Genomic DNA, 20,637 nt, shown 5'->3' on the forward strand with positions numbered 1-20,637 from the left:
ATAACACAGTGAGGCAAAGTTTTATTATTATTCCCATTTTGTACAGGAGGAAGTTCAGGATAAGAGACAGTAGCAGTTTGGCCCAGATGAGACAGACACTTGTGGTATCCCTGAAGCTCAAATCTGGGTTATCTAATTCTAAATACTATGCTCCTCCCCACTAACACAAGGCCGCACAGAAGAATGGGGCTGTGAAGGTTGTTACCAGATTACTCAACGTGTACATTTTCCACCCTCATGTTGAAGTACTTGATCTTGCTTTGGGTGCTGGATAGGCATCTTGTGGACATTTTCCATGGGGAGAGGAGAGAAGCTCTGTTACATGTAAGCATGGAAATGCCATCCTTGCTCCAGCCTATCTGGGACGCTGGGCAGAAAAGAGCTAACGGGGCAGACAGCAGGCTGCTATCTTTAGGAAGATTTATTTGCAAGGTTGGCTCTTGGCTGGCATTGGGGAACGTGCATTTGGGGAGTGGTCCCACCATTCCCAGAACTTAAAAAAGAGTGTCTCACTGTCTGAAGCTGTTTATATAAGCAAATAAATAGTTTATGACGAACACTTGCTTTCCTTCTGGGCATCTGGAATTTTGGTGTGTGCTAGGCAGAGGACACCTACGTGACTAACCCCTGATAAAATCCTGGCCTCCAAGACTGGGGGCAGCCTCTCTGGTAGATGGCATTTCACACGTGTTGCTACAATTCATTGCTAGAGAATTAAGTGTATCCTGTGTGACTCTACCAGGAGAGCCTCCTGGAAACTGGCACCTGGCTTCCTTTGGACTTTGTTTTGTGTGTCTTTTCCTTCCTTGATTTTGCTTTGTACCCTTTCAATCTAATAAATCATCACCATGCGTTCACTATATGCTGAGTACTACAAATCCTCCTAGTGAATCATCAGACCTAAGGATGGTCTTGGGAGACTTCCAACACAGGTGTCTACTCCTTGAACAATATGTTATTCACACAGGTATGTTTTATTTGAAAAGCATAGAAGATCATGAAACCCACCTTGTTTCATTTTCTCCTTATATAAAATCCCCTTTGCCTCTCCACAGGTCACAGGAAGTTCTGGACGGTGAAAATCCATATGTATATCTCTGGGAATTCTTGGACCTGCAAAGAAGCATCATTTTTTTTTTCATTCCATCTTTCTCTACATCTGTGCACTATTTGACCTCATCCAACTTGAGATCTTTCTTTTGTAACTTAAAATGTGTGGGAGAGCTTTTCCCCATGAACTGATTACTCTTCTGGGTCTTTCTTCTATGGCAGATTAGGTGCATGAAGATAACATCATTCTCCAAAACCCTATGTTAATAGCCTTGTCTGGAGGTGTCTGAATCTCTAAATTTGTTGATCACAACTCGTCATTGTGCAGTGATTTTTCTCCTGCCACGTTGCTGCTTTGGAGTTATGTAGCTGAAGATAAAACCTCAATTTTTAATTTATCTCCTTGCTTGAGTAATCAGCTGTTGGACAGAAAGCAGGATTGCAATAGGGCACCTGGCAGGGGCGCTTCTCCTTGCTTGTCTTCTCTCCTTGCTCTCTGCTTTTGCACTTCTCCTTCATGTGAGCTTTCTCTGTGGCTACAAAGGAAACTCAGGGTGGAATGTGCTAGAACTGAAAATTACTCAGGGCCGGAGCTTCTGAGTAAAGCCCCTGAAAATTACTCAGGGCCGGAGCATCCTTTGGGAGGGGCTCTGGGATCTGATTCTGCTGAAGCAGGTATTGCAAGTCTTGAACTTAAGAAGCAGTTGCAAAAAAAAAAAAAAAAAAAAAAAAAAAAAAAGAAGCAGTTGCATCCGCTCCTGCTCTTCTGACTAACACTGAAGGGGATTCATTAAAGACATATTCTGGGGCTTCTCTCTGGAATGGAAAGGGTGGATGGCCATGGTCCTTCCAGAGTTAGTTCTGTTAGAGCTGGGATGAGCCTAGAAGGTCACTCAGTCTAATTCATCCACCACCCACCCATTTACAGAGAAGGAAATTGAGGCAAAACCCTCCACAAATGATAATCCAATGTCACACAACCAAAGGAAGTTTGGGAATTAGGACACAGGTCTTATGTTACCACCCAGGGTTCCCATTAATGGGCAACCTATGGTTCTCCACAACGGGGGCAAGAGAAGGGTCAGCTAAATATCATGAATGTCATACCTTTTATTATTTTTTTTATGTTTACTTCTTCGAAAGTTATCAGTGTAGGTAAAGAAGCCCTGTACAGGCCCAAGGATGCTGGAGTCCCTCAGATCAACTGGCTAATCAATGGATGGGTGTTATACCATCTTGCCTTGTTGTTGAAATGAATCAGGGCCAATGAATATCCTAACATTTGTTACTTGCTCTAAAAGCCAATTAAGAAAATTGACTTACCACTCAAAACATGGAGTATAAAATAAGAATTTAAAAATTACCTCTTTTTCTGCCTCTTCTCAAAGGCCCAGTGTTGGTTGTTTTTCTCCCTGAGAAAGTTAAAAAAAATGCAAATGTCTATTGTTTATAACATTATATTGCAAATAGTAGTGTTTTACAAAAACACTATTCAAATGTAACTTTTTAGAAGCCTGTCTAGTACTTTAAGAAAAATAGCAAATATGTGAATGAATCAGGAGTCAGGAACTTTTTCCTGTAAATGGTCAGATAGTAAATACTTAAGGTAGATAATTGCTGTTATGGCTACTCAAATCTGCTGTTGTATTATGAAAGCACCATGGATAATATGGAAATTAAAAGATGTGGCTGTGTCCCAATAAAACTTTATTTACAAACAGCCAGTGGGCTGAATTTGTCCTCCAGGCCACAATTTGCTGAACCCTGGCCTAGACTTAGTTACAAAGATGATACTTGGCTGAGAGTCATCCTATATTTCTTTTACTATTATCTCCAAATAAGTTTGAACCAGGGGTTTGTGGATTTCTTTTTTTTTTTTTTTTTTATGATAGTCATACAGAGAGAGAGAGAGAGAGAGAGAGGCAGAGACGCAGGCAGAGGGAGAAGCAGGCTCCATGCACCGGGAGCCTGACGTGGGATTCGATCCCGGGTCTCCAGGATCGCGCCCTGGGCCAAAGGCAGGAGCCAAACCGCTGCGCCACCCAGGGATCCCGGTTTGTGGATTTCTGAAGCAAATGGATGAGAAGAATAGTGAAGTTAGACATCTACTGAGTGCTTCTGGTGTGTCAAGAACTATCCTTAGACCTTGCCTCCATTAACTTACTTCATCCCTAGAACAAATATCCAACAGGAAGTAACACTCTCCTCATTTTACAGATGAGAAAAATCAATGCTCAGAGATAATAATACAGATTAAATGAAGGTGTGGAGGATTTCCTTTGATAAAGAGACAGAAATAAAAGTCAGTAATACAAGGTCTCAAGGGAGATTTCATGGTGGAATCTACCAGTCAGATAGCTACCCCAAACCCTAAACTTAAAAGAAGATTTTTGTGCTGAAGGTGGTGGCAAAAGTGAACAGAGTTCAAAACAACTCAACGAAGGAGAACTTAACAGAAATTGATGCCCACGTTCTAAAAGATGTAGGGTTAGAGATAGCACAAAGCATTGACTTAAAAAATGTTCCAGAAGAACGTAGTATCTGATTAATGTGTTGATTATGTCCAAAAAAAGAGTGAGTCATGTCCATGTCCATGTCCATGGCCATGGCCATGTCTGGGTATGCCATTACTCAAAAGTGTTTGAATGTTGAAGTCAGGAACACACACTGGATGCTTTTTCTTTCTAAAGGTCTGTGCCCATGGCTGGCATCCTTGGGTACTAATTTTGATAGGAGAAAATCTCCTCCAGATACTCAATCATAACTGGTCTTTTCTCTAAACAGATTATAATCAGATGAGGCTAGAAAGGATTTTTTTCCTTCAACCAAGCACAAAATGCCTTCATTTTGGGGGCTTTTCCTATTACAATTACCCAAAGGATTTTTTAAATCCCATCAAGATAAAAATGGACCCATGAGATAGTTATTGATGATTCCTGTTCCAAGAGGAATCACATCCCAAGGTCATGCATATTCTACCCTACAAAGTATTACCCTTCAGAAGTTTACCAAGATATTACGGAGGTACACTGAAAGGAGAGATTCCCAGACCTGCGTAAAAGAATCATAAGCATGGCTATTGGTACTAAAGACTTAAGACATGTAAAATAGGGAAAATGTAGATCGCAAATAAATACACAAGATTTCTTTAAAAATTGCTCTGCATTGTTGAGTTCCAAAGAACATGATTGTGCCAAGTATAGTAGTTAGTATGGTTGCCAGGTGTAAAAAGTCACCCACGCAAGTGTGACTCTGTGGAAGAGCCCTCTCCTATCATTCATGGTGCTGAAGTGGTAGGTATACCCAGGAAAACAAGTCAGCTCTGGCTTACTCTCCCTCCCCTCCTCCCTCCTTCCTCTATCCTCTCTCTCTTTTCCTGCAAGGATCAAGGCCCACGGTCTCATGAGAAGACACTTGTGCTCTCTGCTTTCTTCTTGCTCTCTCTGTCCTCTCCTTTCCCATGAGGTAACCAAACTTAAACCCTAGCCCTGGTTATAATCTGAGTATGTTGAGCAGTAGTCATTATTGGCAAACATACATTCTCTTCCTCTCAGTTTCCCTCTGTTTAAATCCTCTTGGGACTAGTGTGTGAGTTAGACTCTCTGTTCATCCAAAACACAGGATATGAAGCTCAATCTGAGGCTGAGATGGGCCTTGGAGGGAAGTCAAGCTATTATTCTTTATTTTACTTTATAGATGAGTAAACTGAGGCAAGAACAGGTAAAGCGACACACTCAAGTCCACACAATTACCTCATGTCATGGAACATCAGGAAGAACAGCCACATCACTTGTGAGTTACACAGTGTTTCATGGCTACAACTACTTCCAGCCCTGAATGTTATCAGTTCAGCAGAGGCAGCACGGTGGTGGCACTTGGGCCCCAGTTTCTGATTGCAGATTCATCACCAAATTACTTTTTTGTGGTATTATCATCTCTCTCTCTGTCACATTCTGGAATTGACTAAATCTGATGTATTTCTCAATAGTACAGCTACATAAAGCAATAGGGAAGCAGGCTTGTTACTAAAAGCATGTAATAGAACATGAGAATTTAGATGTTTAGTTGCTGAAAATGGAAAATGTATACTTTTTTTAAATTAAAAAAATTGTTTTTACCTTTTGGTTTGCCTCTGTTCCATAGGGCTCTGCTACTTAGACTTTGGATTCTATGTCTGCCTCTCCTTCTCACTGAGAAAACAAAAATATAAAAAATGCAGCTCACATGCTAGTAAACAGTCAATGAATCAATGAAGAAATCAAAGAAGAAATAAAAAATACATAGAAACAAATAGAAATGAAGACACAACAGTCTAAAACAGTCCTTGGGACAAAGTAAAAGGAGTTCTAAGAGGAAATTTATAGTAATAGAAGAATACCTTAAGAAACAAGAAAAATCTCAAATACATAATATAACCTTATACCTAAAGGAACTAGAAAAAAGAACAAACAAAACCCAAAGTTAGTGGAAGGAAAGAAATAATAAAGATCAGATCAAAAATAAATGACATAGAGACAAAAAAAAAAAAAAACAGTTGAAAATACTAATGAAACAAAGAGCTAGTTCTTTGAAAAGGTTCTTTGAAAAGCAAAATTAGCAAACCTTTAGTGAGACTCAAGAAAAAAAAAGAGCGGAAACAGAATCAGAAATGAAAGGAGAAATAAGAATAAACACCACAGAAAAACAAAGGATTATAAGGGAATGCTACAAAAAATTATATGCTAACGCATTGGACAACCTACAAGAAATGGACAAATTCCTAGAAACACACAATCTTCCAAAATTGAATTAGGAAGAAGTAGAAAATCCAGACTTATTACTAATAGTGAAATTGAATTGACAAAAAACAAAAACAAAAAACCTCCCAACAATCAAAAGTCTAGAACCAGATGGATTCACAGGTGAATTCTTCCAAACTTTTAAAGAAGAGTCAATGCCTGTTCTTTTCAAACGATTTCAAGAAAATAGAAGAGGAAGGAAAGCTTCCAGATATAGTCTATGAGGCCAGCATTACCCTCAAAACCAAAGACTAAAAAAAAAAAAGAGAGAGAGAGAGAGAAGAAGAAGAAGAAGAAGAAGAAGAAGAAGAAGAAGAAGAAGAAAGAAAGAAAGAAAGAAAGAAAGAAGAAAGAAAGAAAGAAAGAAAGAAAGAAAGAAAGAAAGAAAGAGGAAGAGAACTACAGGCTACTATCCCTGATGAACATAGATACAAAAATCCTTAACAATATATTAGCAAACTGCATTCAACAGTACATTAGAAGTATCATTCACCATGACCAAGTGGAACTTATTCTAGAAATGCAAGGATGATTCAATATTTGCCATCCAACCAATGTGATACACCACATCAACAGAATGAAGGATAAAAATCATGTGATTATTTCAAAAGAGGCAAAAAATGCATTTGAAAAATTCAACAATCCATTATGATAAAAACTCTCAACAAAGTGAGTCTATAGGAAACATACCTCTGCATAATAAAGGCCATTTATGAAAAACCTACAGCGAATATCATACTCAGTGGTGAAAAACTGAGAGCATTTTTTTTAAGATCAGGAATAAGAGAAGGATGTCCACTCTCACCTCTTTTGTTCAACATAGGACTGGAAGTCCTAGCCACAGAAGTCAGACAAGAAAAAGAAATAGAAGGCATTCAGATTGGTAAGGAAGAAGCTAAACTACCATTATTTACAGTTGACATATACCAGCCATAGAAAGCCCTAAAGATTCCACAGAAAAACTATTAGAAGGACAAATAAATTCAGTAAAGTAGAGGCTGTAAATTAATACATAGACATTGATTGCATTTCTATACACTAACAATGAAGTAGGGAAAGAGAAATTAAGAAAGCAACACCATTAGCCAGCCTTATTAAAAAGAAAAAAAAGACTCAAATTAATAAAATCATGAATGAAAGCGGAAAGATCACAACCAATAGCAAGGAAATACAAAGGATTTTAAAAATGTATTATGAGCATTTATATGCCAATAAATTAGGCAATCTAGAAAAAAATGGATGCATTTCTGGAATACCACAAATTACCAAAACTGGAACAGGAAGAAATAGAAAACCTGAACAGACCAATAACTAGGGAGGAAATTGAAGCAGTCATCAAAAACCTCCCAAGACACAAAGGTTCAGGGCCAGATGGCTTCCCAGGGGCATTATAACAAATGTTTAAAGAAGAAATAACACCTATTCTACTAAAGCTGTTCTGAAAGATAGAAAGAGATGGAATACTTCCAAACCCATTCTGAGGCCAGCATCACCTTAATTCCAAAACCAGACAAAGACCCCACCAAAAAGGAGACTTATAGACCAATATCCCTGATGAACACAGATGCAAAAATTCTCAACAAGATGCTAGCCAGTAGGATCCAACAGTACATTAAGAAGATTGCTCACCATGACCGAGTGGGATTTATCCCCAGGATGCAAGACTGGTTCAACACTTGTAAAACAAGCAAGGTGATAGATCACATCAACAAGAGAAAAAACAAGAACCATATGATCATCTCAATAGATACAGAGAAAGCATTTGACAAACTATAGCATCCATTCCTGATCAAAACTCTTCAGAGTGTAGGGACAGAGGGAACATTCCTCAGCATCTTAAAAGCCATCTACAAAAAGTCCACAGCAAATATCATTCTCAATGGGGAAGCACTGGGAGCCTTTCCCCTAAGATCAGGAACAAGACAGGGATATCCACTCTCACCACTGCTGTTCAACATAGTACTAGAAGTCCTAGCCTCAGCAATCAGACAACAAAAAGACATAAAAGGCATTCAAATTGACAAAGAAGAAGTCAAACTCTCCCTCTTCGCCGATGACATGATACTCTACATAGAAAACCCAAAAGACTCCACCCCAAGATTGCTAGAACTCATACAGCAATTTGGCAGTGTGGCAGGATACAAAATCAAAGCCCAGAAATCACTGGCATTTCTATACACTAACAATGAGACTGAAGAAAGAGAAATTAAGGAATCAAACCCATTTACAATTGCACCCAAAAGCCTAAGATACTTAGGAATAAACCTAACCAAAGGGGCAAAAGATCTATATCCTAAAAACTACAGAACACTTCTGAAAGAAGAAGAGGAAGACACAAAGAGATGGAAAAATATTCCATGCTCATGGATTGGAAGAATTAATATTGTGAAAATGTCGATACTACCAAGGGCAATTTACACATTCAGTGCAATCCCTATCAAAATACCATGGACTTTCTTCAGAGAGTTGGAACAAATAATTTTAAGATTTGAGTGGAATCAGAAAAGACCCTGAATAGCCAGGGGAATACTGAAAAAGAAAACCAGAGCCGGGGGCATCACAATGCCAGATTTCAGGTTGTATTACAAAGCTGTGATCATCAAGACAGTGTGGTATTGGCACAAAAACAGACACATAGATCAATGGAACAGAATAGCGAACCCAGAAATGGACCCTCAACTCTATGGTCAACGTTCGACAAAGGAGGAAAGACTATCCACTGGAAAAAGGACAGTCTCTTCAATAAATGGTTCTGAGAAAATTGGACAGCGATGTGCAGAAGAATGAAACTAGACCATTCTCTTACACCACATACAAAGAAAAACTCAAAATGGATGAAAGATCTAAATGTGAGACAAAAATCAATCAAAATCCTAGAGGAGAACACAGGCAACACCCTTTTTGAACTTGGCCACAGCAACTTCTTGCAAGATACATCTCTGAAGGCAAGGGAAACAAAAGCAAAAGTGAACTATTGGGGCGTAATCAAGATAAAGAGCTTCCGCACAGCAAAAGAAACAGTCAACAAAACTAAAAGACAACCTATAGAATGCAAGAAGATATTTGTAAATGACCTATCAGATAAAGGGCTAGTATCCAACACCTATAAAGAATTTATTAAACTCAACAGCAAAGAAACAAGCAATCCAATCATGAAATGGGCAAAAGACATGAACAGAAATCTCACAGAGGAAGACATAGACATGGCCAACAAGCACATGAAAAAATGCTCCACATCACTTGCCATCAGGAAAATACAAATCAAAACCACAATGAGATACCACCTCACACCAGTGAGAATGGGGAAAATTAACAAGATGGGAAATAACACTTGTTGGAGAGGATGTGGAGAAAAGGGAACCCTCCTGCACTGTGGGTGGGAATGTGAACTGGTGCAGCCACTCTGGAAAACTGTGTTGGTTCCTCAAAGAGTTAGAAATAGAGTTACCCTGTGACCCAGCAATTGCACTACTGGGGATTTGCCCCAAAGATACAGATGTAGTGAAAAGCCGAGTCACCTGCACCCCGATGTTTCTAGCAGCAATGTCCACAATAGCTGAACTGTGGAAGGAGCCTCGGTGTCCATCGAAAGATGAATGGATAAAGAAGATGTGGTTTATGTATACAATGGAATATTCCTCAGCCATTAGAAATGACAAATACCCACCATTTGCTTCAATGTGGATGGAACTGGAGGGTATTATGCTGAGTGAAGTAAGTTAATCGGAGAAGGACAAACATTATATGGTTTCACTCATATGGGGAATATAAAAAAGTGGAAGGGATTATAGGGGAAAGGAGAGAAAATGAGTGGGAAAAATCAGAGAGGGAGACAGAACATGAGAGACTCTTAACTCTGGGAAATGAATAAGGGGTAGTAGAACGGGAGGTGGGGTGGGAGGATGGGGTGACTGGGTGATGGACACTGAGGGGGGCACTTGACTGGATGAGCACTGGGTGATATGCTATATGTTGGCAAATCGAACTCCAACAAAATCATATACATCCAAAAAGGGTAAAAAAAAAAAGCAACTTCACTTATAAGTGTAACAAAAATAACAAAATTCCTAGGAATAAACTTAACCAAGGAGATGAAAGACCAATATTCTGAAGACTATTGATGAAAGGAATTGAAGATGACGCAAACAAATGGAAAGATATTTCAAGCTCATGGATAAATAAACGTCAAAATGTCCATAGAACCCAATATACAGATTTAATGCAATCTCTATGAAAATGCCAACAACATTTTTCACAGAAATAGAACAAATAATACTAGAATTTGTATGGAACCACAAAAGACCCCAAATAGCCAAAGCAATCTTGAGAAAGAACAACAAAGCTAGAGATATCACACTTTCAGATTTCAAAATATATTACACAAAGCTATAGTAATCAAAACACTATGGTATTGGCAAAGAAACACAGAAACAGATCAGTGGAATGGAATAGAGAGCCTAGAAATAAACTCATGCTTATATGGTCAATTAATTTATGACAAAAGAGGAAAGAATATACAATGACGAAAAGACAGTCTCTTCAACAAATGACTCTGGGAAAACTGGACAACTACATGCAAAGGAAAGAAACCAGACCGCTTTCTTACACTATATGCACAAGTAAACTCAAAATGGATTAAAGACCTAAATTTGAGACCTGAAAACATAAAATTCCTAGAAGAAAACACAGGCAGTAATCTCTTTGACATCAGCCTCAGGAAAATTTTTCTAGATCTGGTTGCTCAGGCAAGGGAAATAAAAGCAAAATAAACTATTGGGACTATATATAAAAAAAAAAAAACCCACAAACTTTTGGACAATGGAAGAAAACATCAATAAAATGAAAAGACAACCTACTGAATGAGAGAAAATATTCAGAAATGTCATGTCCAATAAGAGGTAAATATACAAAATATATAAAGAACTTAAACAATTCAACATTTTAAAAATTGGTTAAAAATGGGTAGAGAATGTGAATAGACATTTTCTCCCAAAGAAAACAGACACATGAAAAGATGTTCAATATCACTAATCATCATGGAAATGCAAATCCAAACCACAATGAGATATCACCTTATACCTATCAGAATGGCTAGTATCAAAAGGATAAGAACTAGGAAGTGTTGGTGAAGATGTGGAGAAAAAAAGCACCCTTGAGCACTATTGTGGGAATGTAAATTGGTGAAGCCACTGTGGAAAATAGTATGGAGGTTCCTCAAAAAATTAAAAATAGAAATGCCATATGATCTAGTAATTCCACTACAGGGCATTTACCCAAAGAAAACAAAATACTAATTCAAAAAGATTTATGCATTCCTGTGTTTACTGTAGCATTATTTACAATAGCCAAAATATGAAAGCAATTGAAGCGTTCATTGATAGATGAATGGATAAAGAAGCTGGTGTGTGTGTGTGTGTGTGTGTGTGTGTGTGTGTGTGTGATGGAATATTACTCAGCCACAAAAAAGGATAAGATCTGCCATTTGTGACAATATGGATGGCTAAGAAGGTGTTATGCAAACTAAATAGGTCAGATAGGGAAAGACAAACACCATATAATTCCACTTATATGTGAAATATAAAAAATAAAACAAATGAATAAGCAAATAAATGAAAAGCAGAAACATCCATACATCTAGAGTACAAACTGGTGCCAGAGAGGAGGTAGGGTATGGGCAAAATGGGTGGAGAAGGGTGGGAGAGACAGGCTTCCAGTTACAGAATAAGTCACAGGCATAAAAATTATAGCACTGGGAGTATAATCAAGCCTAAGAGGGTGACTGTATGAGGAACCAGCTATGCCCACTGACAGTCGAACTGTGGGAAGGCGTGGTTCTCATGAGCTTCTCTGGGGAAGGGAGGGGCTCAGGAAGTTTTCTTGAAAGATATTGTGTCCAGAAAGATGATTTGAATGGATGAAATGACCCCAGGAGGGGTGTGGCTTCCCATAAGGGGGAAGTGGTAGGCAATCAGCTGGAACTCCTGCATTAGAGGAACTTCCTTGGGGAGATTCTTTCTAAAGAGGGGTTCTTTAAAGAACCCACAAACATGGCTCATGCATCTTCCATATCTGGGAGACAGGAAGGACATAGCCCATAAGAGGCCTATTCCTACTCCTTACTTCCTTCTCTCCCCCTTGAATTAGCTAAAAGCACAGATACTGAATAGGGTTAGACAAGAGTGTGGATAAGAGAACAAGCTGGTCTCATCCAACTTCCTCACTACATGTTTTCCAGTTGTAATATTATGTCAGCTCAGGCTTTTATTTTTTAAATTATTTTTAATTATTTTTTTTTCAGCTCAGGCTTTTTTTTTTTTTTTTTTTTTTTTTAAATTTTTTTTTCAGCTCAGGCTTTTAACATTGGATAAGTTTATCAGTGCTGCCAAAAGGGACTATCACAGCTCTGGGTCTTACCTAAGACTTCATCTTGGGGCAGGAAGAGAACTGTTTCAGAGAGAAGTTTTGAAAAGGAAGTAGAAGGAGCAAAGTGATTTGTGCTTCAATTACCAATTTCAAAACAAAACAAAACAAAAAATTACCAATTTCAACATTTTAACAAAGGTTTCACAAAAACTCAGAGGAACAAAATCTTGGACCTAGGGAAGTACAACCTAAGAAATAACTAAGATGATACAGGCAAATATGGAGATAAAATGATAGAGCTGCTAGAAATACATGTATATATTTATATGTTTAAATTTTATTTATATTATTTACATAAATATATGTATGCAATGCATATATAAAATATGAGAGGACCTCAGTTATATGTGTGTGTGTGTATGTGTGTATAAAATGATGAGATGACAGAAATAATCAGAAAAAATGGAAAGGAAATGTATCCACCTATGTTTTGATGCCGCAAGAAAGAGTCCTGCCACTTCTGAGTGCCATATAAACTTAGTAGCAGTATTTTATACCATGGGATGTTAAAGAATGAACAAAAAGAAAGAAACTCTACATGAGGAACAAGTAGAATGGGAGAGTAAGGGGAAAAGAAAAGAGACAAAGAGGAGGAAGAAAAGGAGGAACACAGTGGAAATAAATAATTGCAGAACTGGGTGCAGGGAGTGAAGAATCATCTTTTTCGTCTTCTGTTGCAAAGACACCGTATGGCGCATGCCCTGCTTGAGTCTGGCTTAAATAGCTACCTCCCAGGCTTAGATCCGATGTGATGCAAGGACTCTAGCTTCTGCTTGATTAATTCAAGTTCCTTCTGTCTGTTTCTCCTTGTTTTGTTGAGGTTGTGTTCATTAGTTATAACAAACCTTTCTAACATTTTCTCCTGGTCCCTCATTTCCCATTCAGGGCTAGCTTGTCTCTGGCCACGTGGCTCCGTGCTACATGCAGGGCCCAGCTCCTATTCTTGCCAAGGGTCTTAGGTGACAAGAGGCCAGGTTTGAACCAATAGCGTCTGAGTTTTCCTCCAGATATGAGGAAGTCAGTGACTTTGGATAAAAACGTGAAAGGTAAGTAGGCAGATTGCTATTCATCCCCCACAATCCTCTTTCTTCCATAGGAATAGAGTTACAGCTGAACCCAAGGCTGCCTCACTACAGATTATATTTCTTGGCCTCACTAGCAGCTAGCGCTGGTCATGTGACCAAGTTTTGGCAATAGGATGTGAACAGAAGACTCTGAATCTTTCCATTAAAAGAAGTCCATAGGTGATTTTCCTGTTCACCTTCCCCATTCCCACTGGTTGGGAGACAATGGCAACCAGACTAGCTTTTTTTGGACAAAGAGGGAGAAATCATGTGTTGCAGAAGGCAGTTTCTTCCTTCCATTTCTGGACTATTTGGCGAAAGAGAAGTAAATTATATGGTTTAAGCCACTGTATTTTGAGTTCTCTTTGTACACTTTAGCCTGTACTTTAAACAATTCATTATTTATGAAGCCTGTTGGAGCGAAGATGGGTCTGGCAGGAAGATCAGGATTGAGGTTAAGTGCACAGCTGTTAATTCTCAGACTTTTACCTTTTTGAAGATTGTTTTTTTTATGTATATGTCTTCTCTTTTTTCCTTCAAACAGAAAAGAAAATAATCCTTTAGAATTATAAACAGATTTATAACCCCTACGTGTCAGTAATCTTCAAGTATTTTAAAGTCTTCATTCTACTTTTGTAGTGCTAAATTTCCAGCTACCAACATATCATCTTGGTTGTCATCACACCGAAAACAAAAATAGCAACAAAACAACCTACATTTATGCTGCTTTACAGTATATTTTTACCTATTTACATGAGGTTTTCTCATTCACACTAAAGAAAATGCAAAAGGCAGCTGAAATCAGATAGGAGCTGACAGAGAAGAAGGGGGGTGTCAGAAAGGTCAAGGAAAAGTAGATCTCAGAAATCACAAGTATATGTCCTAGGATTTAGGGGTTTGCCTTGAAAAGCTGAAGCTATAAGCCATGTTTATAAAAGCAAGAAGTTAATTACAAAGTAGAAAAAAACATTGGAAAAATGAAGACAAATTTAGAACGGGATAAAAGAGATTAGATGTTTCAGAAATTAAAGTGAAGGACATAGATTTGTAAAAAAGGAGCCAGGAAGTTTAGAACAATTAGGAAAGATTAGAAAGAAAATAATCAGTGGAAAATAGTGAACAAATCAAGAGATTTCCTAAAAGAAAATCAGAATAATAGAAGCATTTTAAGGTAAATTCGAGAACAAATGTCCTGAAATATAACAAAAAATTGAATATACACATAAGTATGTATATTTTCACCCTATAGCATAAATATTGACTCCAAACTGTCAATCCTGAGATATATTCCAGCAAATTTACTGGACTTTAAAGATAAAGCAAGAGGGAGCTTGGGTGGCTCAATGATTGAGTGTCTGTCTCTAGCTCAGAGCATGATCCTAGGGTCCTGGGATCGAGTCCTGCATCGGGCTTCCTGCAAGATGTCTGTTTCTCCCTCTGCCTATGTCTCTCTCTCTCTCTCTCTCTTTCTCTCTCTCTCTCATGGATAAATAAATAAAAATCTTCAAAAAAAAAAAAGATGAAGCAAGAATGGAATGGGCAGTCTAGACAAAAATGTCAAGTCATTTTCAAGGGAGGGGGATCTTTTTGGCTATAGAATTTTCTACAGTAATACCTAATGCCACAGGAAAGTGGAGGAAAACCTACAAGATGCTTCTAGAAATAGTGAGTCAAATATTTTTCACATATAAAAAATAAAACAATGCTTTTGAACAGGAAAATTCTGGGAATGTCGTTCCTATGAGTAATTATTGGGAAAACTAAGGATCCACCTCAGCAAACTGAGACAAGACTGGAAAAATTTTGGCAAAAGGATTCAAATAAAAGCAGGGAGTGGGCAGCCTGGGTAGCTCAGTGGTTTAGTGCTGCCTTTGGCCCAGGGTGTGATCCTGGGGACCTAGGATCGAGTCCCGTGTCGGGCTCCCTGCATGGAGCCTGCTTCTGCCTCTGCCTGTGTCTCTGAGTCTCTGTCTCTCTGTGTTCTCTCATGAATAAATAAATAAAATCTGTAAAGCACCTTGTTATATTTAAAAAAAGGCAGGGAGTGAGGTGACAGACCAGGATGTTAAACTACATGCCCTAACAATACAATAACAAAAAAAAATGTATGAGGAAGGGGGGAATATGGGTAGAGCAAGATCATTGTCTGTTGGACTCACAGCAAACATGATTTGGACAAATCAGGGAGTAATATCACGCCCATTTAAGAGCTAAAAGATACACATAAATAGAACATCATGATGGATCTAGGGAGTATAATGTTAAGTGAAATAAATCAGTCAAGATAAATACCATATAATTTCAATCATTTGCGGAATTTAAGAAACAAAACAAATGAACAAAGAAAAAAAGACAAACCAAAAAAAGAAAAAGAAAAAGAAAAAAGAGAAAAAAGACAAACCGACAGACTCTTAATTACAGTGAACAAACTGATGGCTGCCAAAAAGGAGGTGCGTGTGTGGGGGGGTGATGGGTAAAATAGGTAAAGGGGATTAAGAGAATTCTTATCATGATAAGCACTGAGTAATGTATAGAATTGTACAATCACTGAATTGTACACCTGAAACTAATATAACACTGTGTGTTAACTATACTGGAATTGAAATGAAAAAAAAAAAAAAACAAAACTATTTGACACCAAAAATAAAAAAGTGATATCATGAACTAAACTTGGGTGGGAGAGAAAAGAGTGGACTGAGGAATCAGGCACATGCTAAATTTATCAATTTTTTGGGTAGGAAACCAGTGAGTACTGCCTAAAGAGAGAGTATATAAAAGTAATTCTAAGAGTAATCATTAGAACAAAAATACAAACATTTCTAAATATCGGAAGTATATACTCACTCCTAACCAATGAAAACATGAGAAATGAGTTCAATTCAGTCATTCATTTCTTTAAGGTAGAGACCCAGAAGTGGCCCACATTTCCTCAGCTCAGAGGCCATTGGCCAGAGCTTGGCCACAAGGTCAGGGCTAGTCACGGGGAAGATTGAGAGGTTGAGTCTAGCTGGGTAGCCACGTGCCCAACTGTAATGAGGGGAACAGAAATCGAATCTTCCTAACTATCAGAAGTACACACACGCACATAAATGCATAGAAGACAGAATGCAGAGTGTTAACATTTTTAATATCCAAGACACTAGAATATATAATATAAATGAGTATGACAGATACAAGACCATCCATTTTGGTCCTCTGAATGAAAGTAAATGGACTTAACTCACTTATTTAAATAAAGATTTTGAGATTGAATTACAGAGTAAACTCCAACTTTTATCATATACACAAGACTCATGGAAAAAGATATTTTATAACTATTGAAAATAAATGTAAAGGCAAAAGTATATTCCGCATACATCAACAAAAAGAAATCAGGGAGTCATGATCTGAATATCTAAGGAAATATATAATTCAGGTCAAAAAGTTTTAAGCCAGTAGAAATTACTGGAGACATCCTATTATAATGAAAAATAGGTAGCAACTACTCCTAGCAGCAACTTTATTTTTACCTCCCTCAGTCAATAAGAGGTCAAGCGCACCAAATGAGGAGGCCCAAATAATACACTTAACAAGGTTGTTACGATTAATTCGTATTCAACTCCATGTCCTAAAAATAGAGAATGTACATTTCTTCCCACCTTTTCTTAAACATTCTTGGGTCAAAGAGGAAATGTAAATCCAAATTGCAGACTATCTAGCAAATAACAATAACGAAACTATCTCCTACAAGAACCTATACATTCTCTAATTTAGAAAAAAACAGTAATTTTAGAGAGGATGAAGAAAATCCCTGTATACAGTCAGTCTTCATTATTCATGGATTCCATATTTGTGAACTCACCCACTTGCTAAAATTTCTCTTTGACCCCCAAATCCATGCTCGTGGCACTTTCATGGTCATTCATGGACGTGGGCAAGCAGTGGATCATTCGAGTCGCTGATGTCACATTCTCAGCTACGGTGGAACAAGGGGATGTTCCACCTTCTTGCTTCCACTCTCGTGGAAAAGGACAAGTGTCCCTTTGCCATTTATTTAGTGCTTTTGTTGGTGAATTTGCTTCTACTCTCGTGGAAAAGGACAAGTGTCCTTTTGCCATTTATTTAGTGCTTTTGTTGTGAATTTGTTGTTGAAAATGGTAGTGGTGCTGAGGAGCTATCTCATGTTTCTAAGCATAAAAAGGTTGTGATGTGCCTTATGGAGAAAATCTGTGTGTTAGATAAACATTCAGGCAAGCGTTCTAGTGCCGTTGGTGATGAGTTCAACATTGATGAATTAACACATATATTAAATACAGTATCTTTAACTAGAAACACTCAGAAAAATACAAAGGTATGTATTGGTTGGTATGCTGCAGCCAGAGGCTCACAGGAGCATAACCCTGTACTTCTTCTAGAAGCAATGGTTCCTATATATTGGCAAATTGAACACCAATATAAAATAAAAAAATAATAAAAAAATAGAAGCAATGATTCAGTATTAGCAAATTATGTGTTTGGGGGTGACTTTATAGAACATATCTACTCTGTATATGTACATATATGTGGATATGCATGTATGAGTATGAAAGCAATGTGTTTCCAGAATCCATCCACTTTTTTTCATTGTTTTTATTTCAAATATTGTACTTTTCTCTTTTTTTCCCTCAAATATTGTACTTTTTAATCTTAGAATTTATATTTGGTCCTTTTCTAAAATCATTTCTATTTCTTTGTTGATATTTGCTGTTTGGTGAGAAATCAATTTTCCTTCTTCTTCTTTTTTTTTTTTTTAATTTATTTATGATAGTCACAGAGAGAGAGAGAGAAAGGGGGGCAGAGACACAGGCAGAGGGGGAAGCAGGCTCCATGCACCAGGAGCCCGATGTGGGATTCGATCCCGGGTCTCCAGGATCACGCCCTGGGCCAAAGGCAGGGGCTAAACCGCTGCGCCGCCCAGGGATCCCCAATTTTCCTTCTTCTTTACATGTGGCTTTATTAAACATATTTTAAATAGCTGATTTATGGGGTGCCTGGGTGGTTCAGTCCTTTAAGTGTATGCTTTCAGCTCAGATGATAATCTCAGGGTTCTGGGGTCCAGCCCCACATCAAGGTCCCTGCTCAGTGGGGAGGCTGCTTCTTCCTGTCTCTCTGCCCCTCCCCACCCCCACTTGTGCTCTCTGTCTCTCTCAAATAAATGAAAAATAAGATCTTAAAAAAAATTAAATAGCTGATTTAAAGTCTTTGTCTAGTAATTCCAGTGTATGGTCTTCCTTAGGTACAGTTTCTATGTTTCCTGAGTATAGAGCCATAGTTTGTTGCTTTTTTTTTTTTTTTTTTTTGGCATGTCAAGTAATTTTTTTCTTAAAAACCTAACATCTTAAATAATACGTGATAACTCTGGAGATCAGATATCCCCATTTCCCCAAAGTTTGTAGCTATTGCTGCTGGTTGTTATTCCTGTTGGTTGTTTTTCTTTATTTAGTGTTTTTTTTTTTTTTTCCTGAACTAATTCTGTAAAGTCTGTGTATTTTGCTATGTGGCCCCTGAAGGTCCAGCTCAGTTTAGTGGTCAGTTAATGACTGGAAAGAGATTTCCCTAAATATCTAGGACTGATAAGTCTCCCAGTATTTGCCAGGGGGCTATAAAAGCCTGTGTTGATGCGTGCCTTCAATGCACAGCTGGGCAGTTTACAATTCCACCCTCGCTGTCACTTCCTGCTTGCACAGACCCTCCTGGTTAGGGAGAGGTGAGAGGTGAGGGCTTTATTAGGTCTTTCCTAATACTCAGCCCTGGGTATATGTACTTCCCTAGACCTGTGTGTGGCCTTCCAGATGGCCGGAAATATTGGGGTGTTTTATATATACATGTATATGTATATATATTTGTATACTATAAATAACACATTACATACTTATGTGTATATAAAGTATATATTATACTACAGTGCTATACACAAAATACTATATATTTTTATGTATACTATATAAACTATATGTGTATATTTATATGTATAAAATGTAGTTTTATAACTTTATGTATTACTTATATATATTTATGTATTGTATAAATGTATATAATATTTTTACAGTTTATGTATATGTATTTACATATTTAATATTATATAATTTATAGAAATATTTTATATTATATATTTAAGTATATATAATTGTCATAGTCTGCATATATTTTATTTATAATTTATAATGTTTATGTATTTCCACATATGACATGTTCATATTTGTATCGTATATATTCTGTTTATCTGTACAAAAACATTTCTTTATTATATATATTTTTATATTTGTATATAATATAAATTATATATTTGTAAATAAATAAAACATAAAATACACATTTATGGATGTGCTGGTGTGTTACATGTGTGTGTTTTCAGAATCTGTCTATTTCTGAACACCTGCACTGCTACCAGCTTAGTCCGGTCTAGCAGCAACCTTGCCTAGGTCATTACTGACCTCTCATCCACCCTCCTAAAGTTTATTCTCCATGTAGCTTACAGAGCAATCCTTTAAAAACTTAATGAGATTAGCTCAAAACTCTCCAGAGTCTTTTCCTCTTACTGAGACAAGAATCCAAAGTTTTTATCATGGCCTATGAGGTATGCATGACCTTAGAAACCACTTGCCATTCACCTCTTTTTACCTCCCCAGCCACCTCTTTTTACTTTAGTCTCCTTGCCATTCCTCAAAAGATCCCGTGTGTCCTGCCTCACCCTTTGCCCTGAGGTATTCTCAGCCTCTGCACCATGGATTTTTCCTTCACCTCATTTGACATCTACTTATGCTTCAGTTTGTCAGGGAGGCTCTCACTGGCCACCCCATATAAGATGGCATGTTTCTGTAGGTGTTAGGTTGTTGCTTAGTAAGCATCTCTACTATAAGCATTTTCACTACAAACATTTTGCTACTTAACTAACTGGCCATAAAGCAATTTTGCCATAAAAGATAAAATCATGAAAAATAAAAGAGGGATATTCATTTAAAAGGACATCAAGAAAAATGACTAACAGAATTCAAATGACTTTATTGGGCAGTTAAAAAATATTTGAATATATTCAAAATGTATACTGCAGATTCATGGCAGTACTGGACAAGTAACTGATTTTATTCTTTGAATTGTATCCAAGCACCTGTCTTCAAAGTCTTTTGCTTATGGTATCATACATTTTTTTTTTTTTTGGCTTGTTGATTTGTCTCCTTGTTCAGCATAGCATTTTTCCTTTTTTCATTAAAATTTCTTCCATCATTAAAAGAGATCAGTTTCCCAATATTGGGATGTATATCTGTGACTGAGCTTTGTATCACATTGTGAAAGCTTTCTACACT

The 20,637-nt window shown here is 37.5% G+C and overlaps 1 protein-coding gene across 37 annotated transcripts in view; it reads right to left on the reverse strand.

Moving 5' to 3' along the window:
• Window positions 1-20,637, reverse strand: part of SP100 (SP100 nuclear antigen) — a 98,682-nt gene that overhangs the window by 14,595 nt on the left and 63,450 nt on the right. For 22 of the 37 annotated variants that reach the window (XM_072719225.1, XM_072719231.1, XM_072719219.1 and 19 more), the window contains 4 exons: window positions 13,805-13,849; window positions 5,169-5,240; window positions 2,415-2,462; window positions 1,009-1,113 (listed from right to left, as the gene is read on the reverse strand). In XM_072719225.1, coding sequence (XP_072575326.1) covers window positions 1,009-1,113; window positions 2,415-2,462; window positions 5,169-5,240; window positions 13,805-13,849 — 270 coding nt within the window. The remainder of the gene's footprint in view (window positions 1-1,008; window positions 1,114-2,414; window positions 2,463-5,168; window positions 5,241-13,804; window positions 13,850-20,637) is intronic. The other 15 variants (XM_072719230.1, XM_072719226.1, XM_072719227.1 and 12 more) reach the window with 3 other exon arrangements.

The sequence above is a fragment of the Vulpes vulpes genome, chromosome 9 (genome assembly GCF_048418805.1).
Source record: "Vulpes vulpes isolate BD-2025 chromosome 9, VulVul3, whole genome shotgun sequence".
NCBI lineage: Eukaryota > Metazoa > Chordata > Mammalia > Carnivora > Canidae > Vulpes > Vulpes vulpes.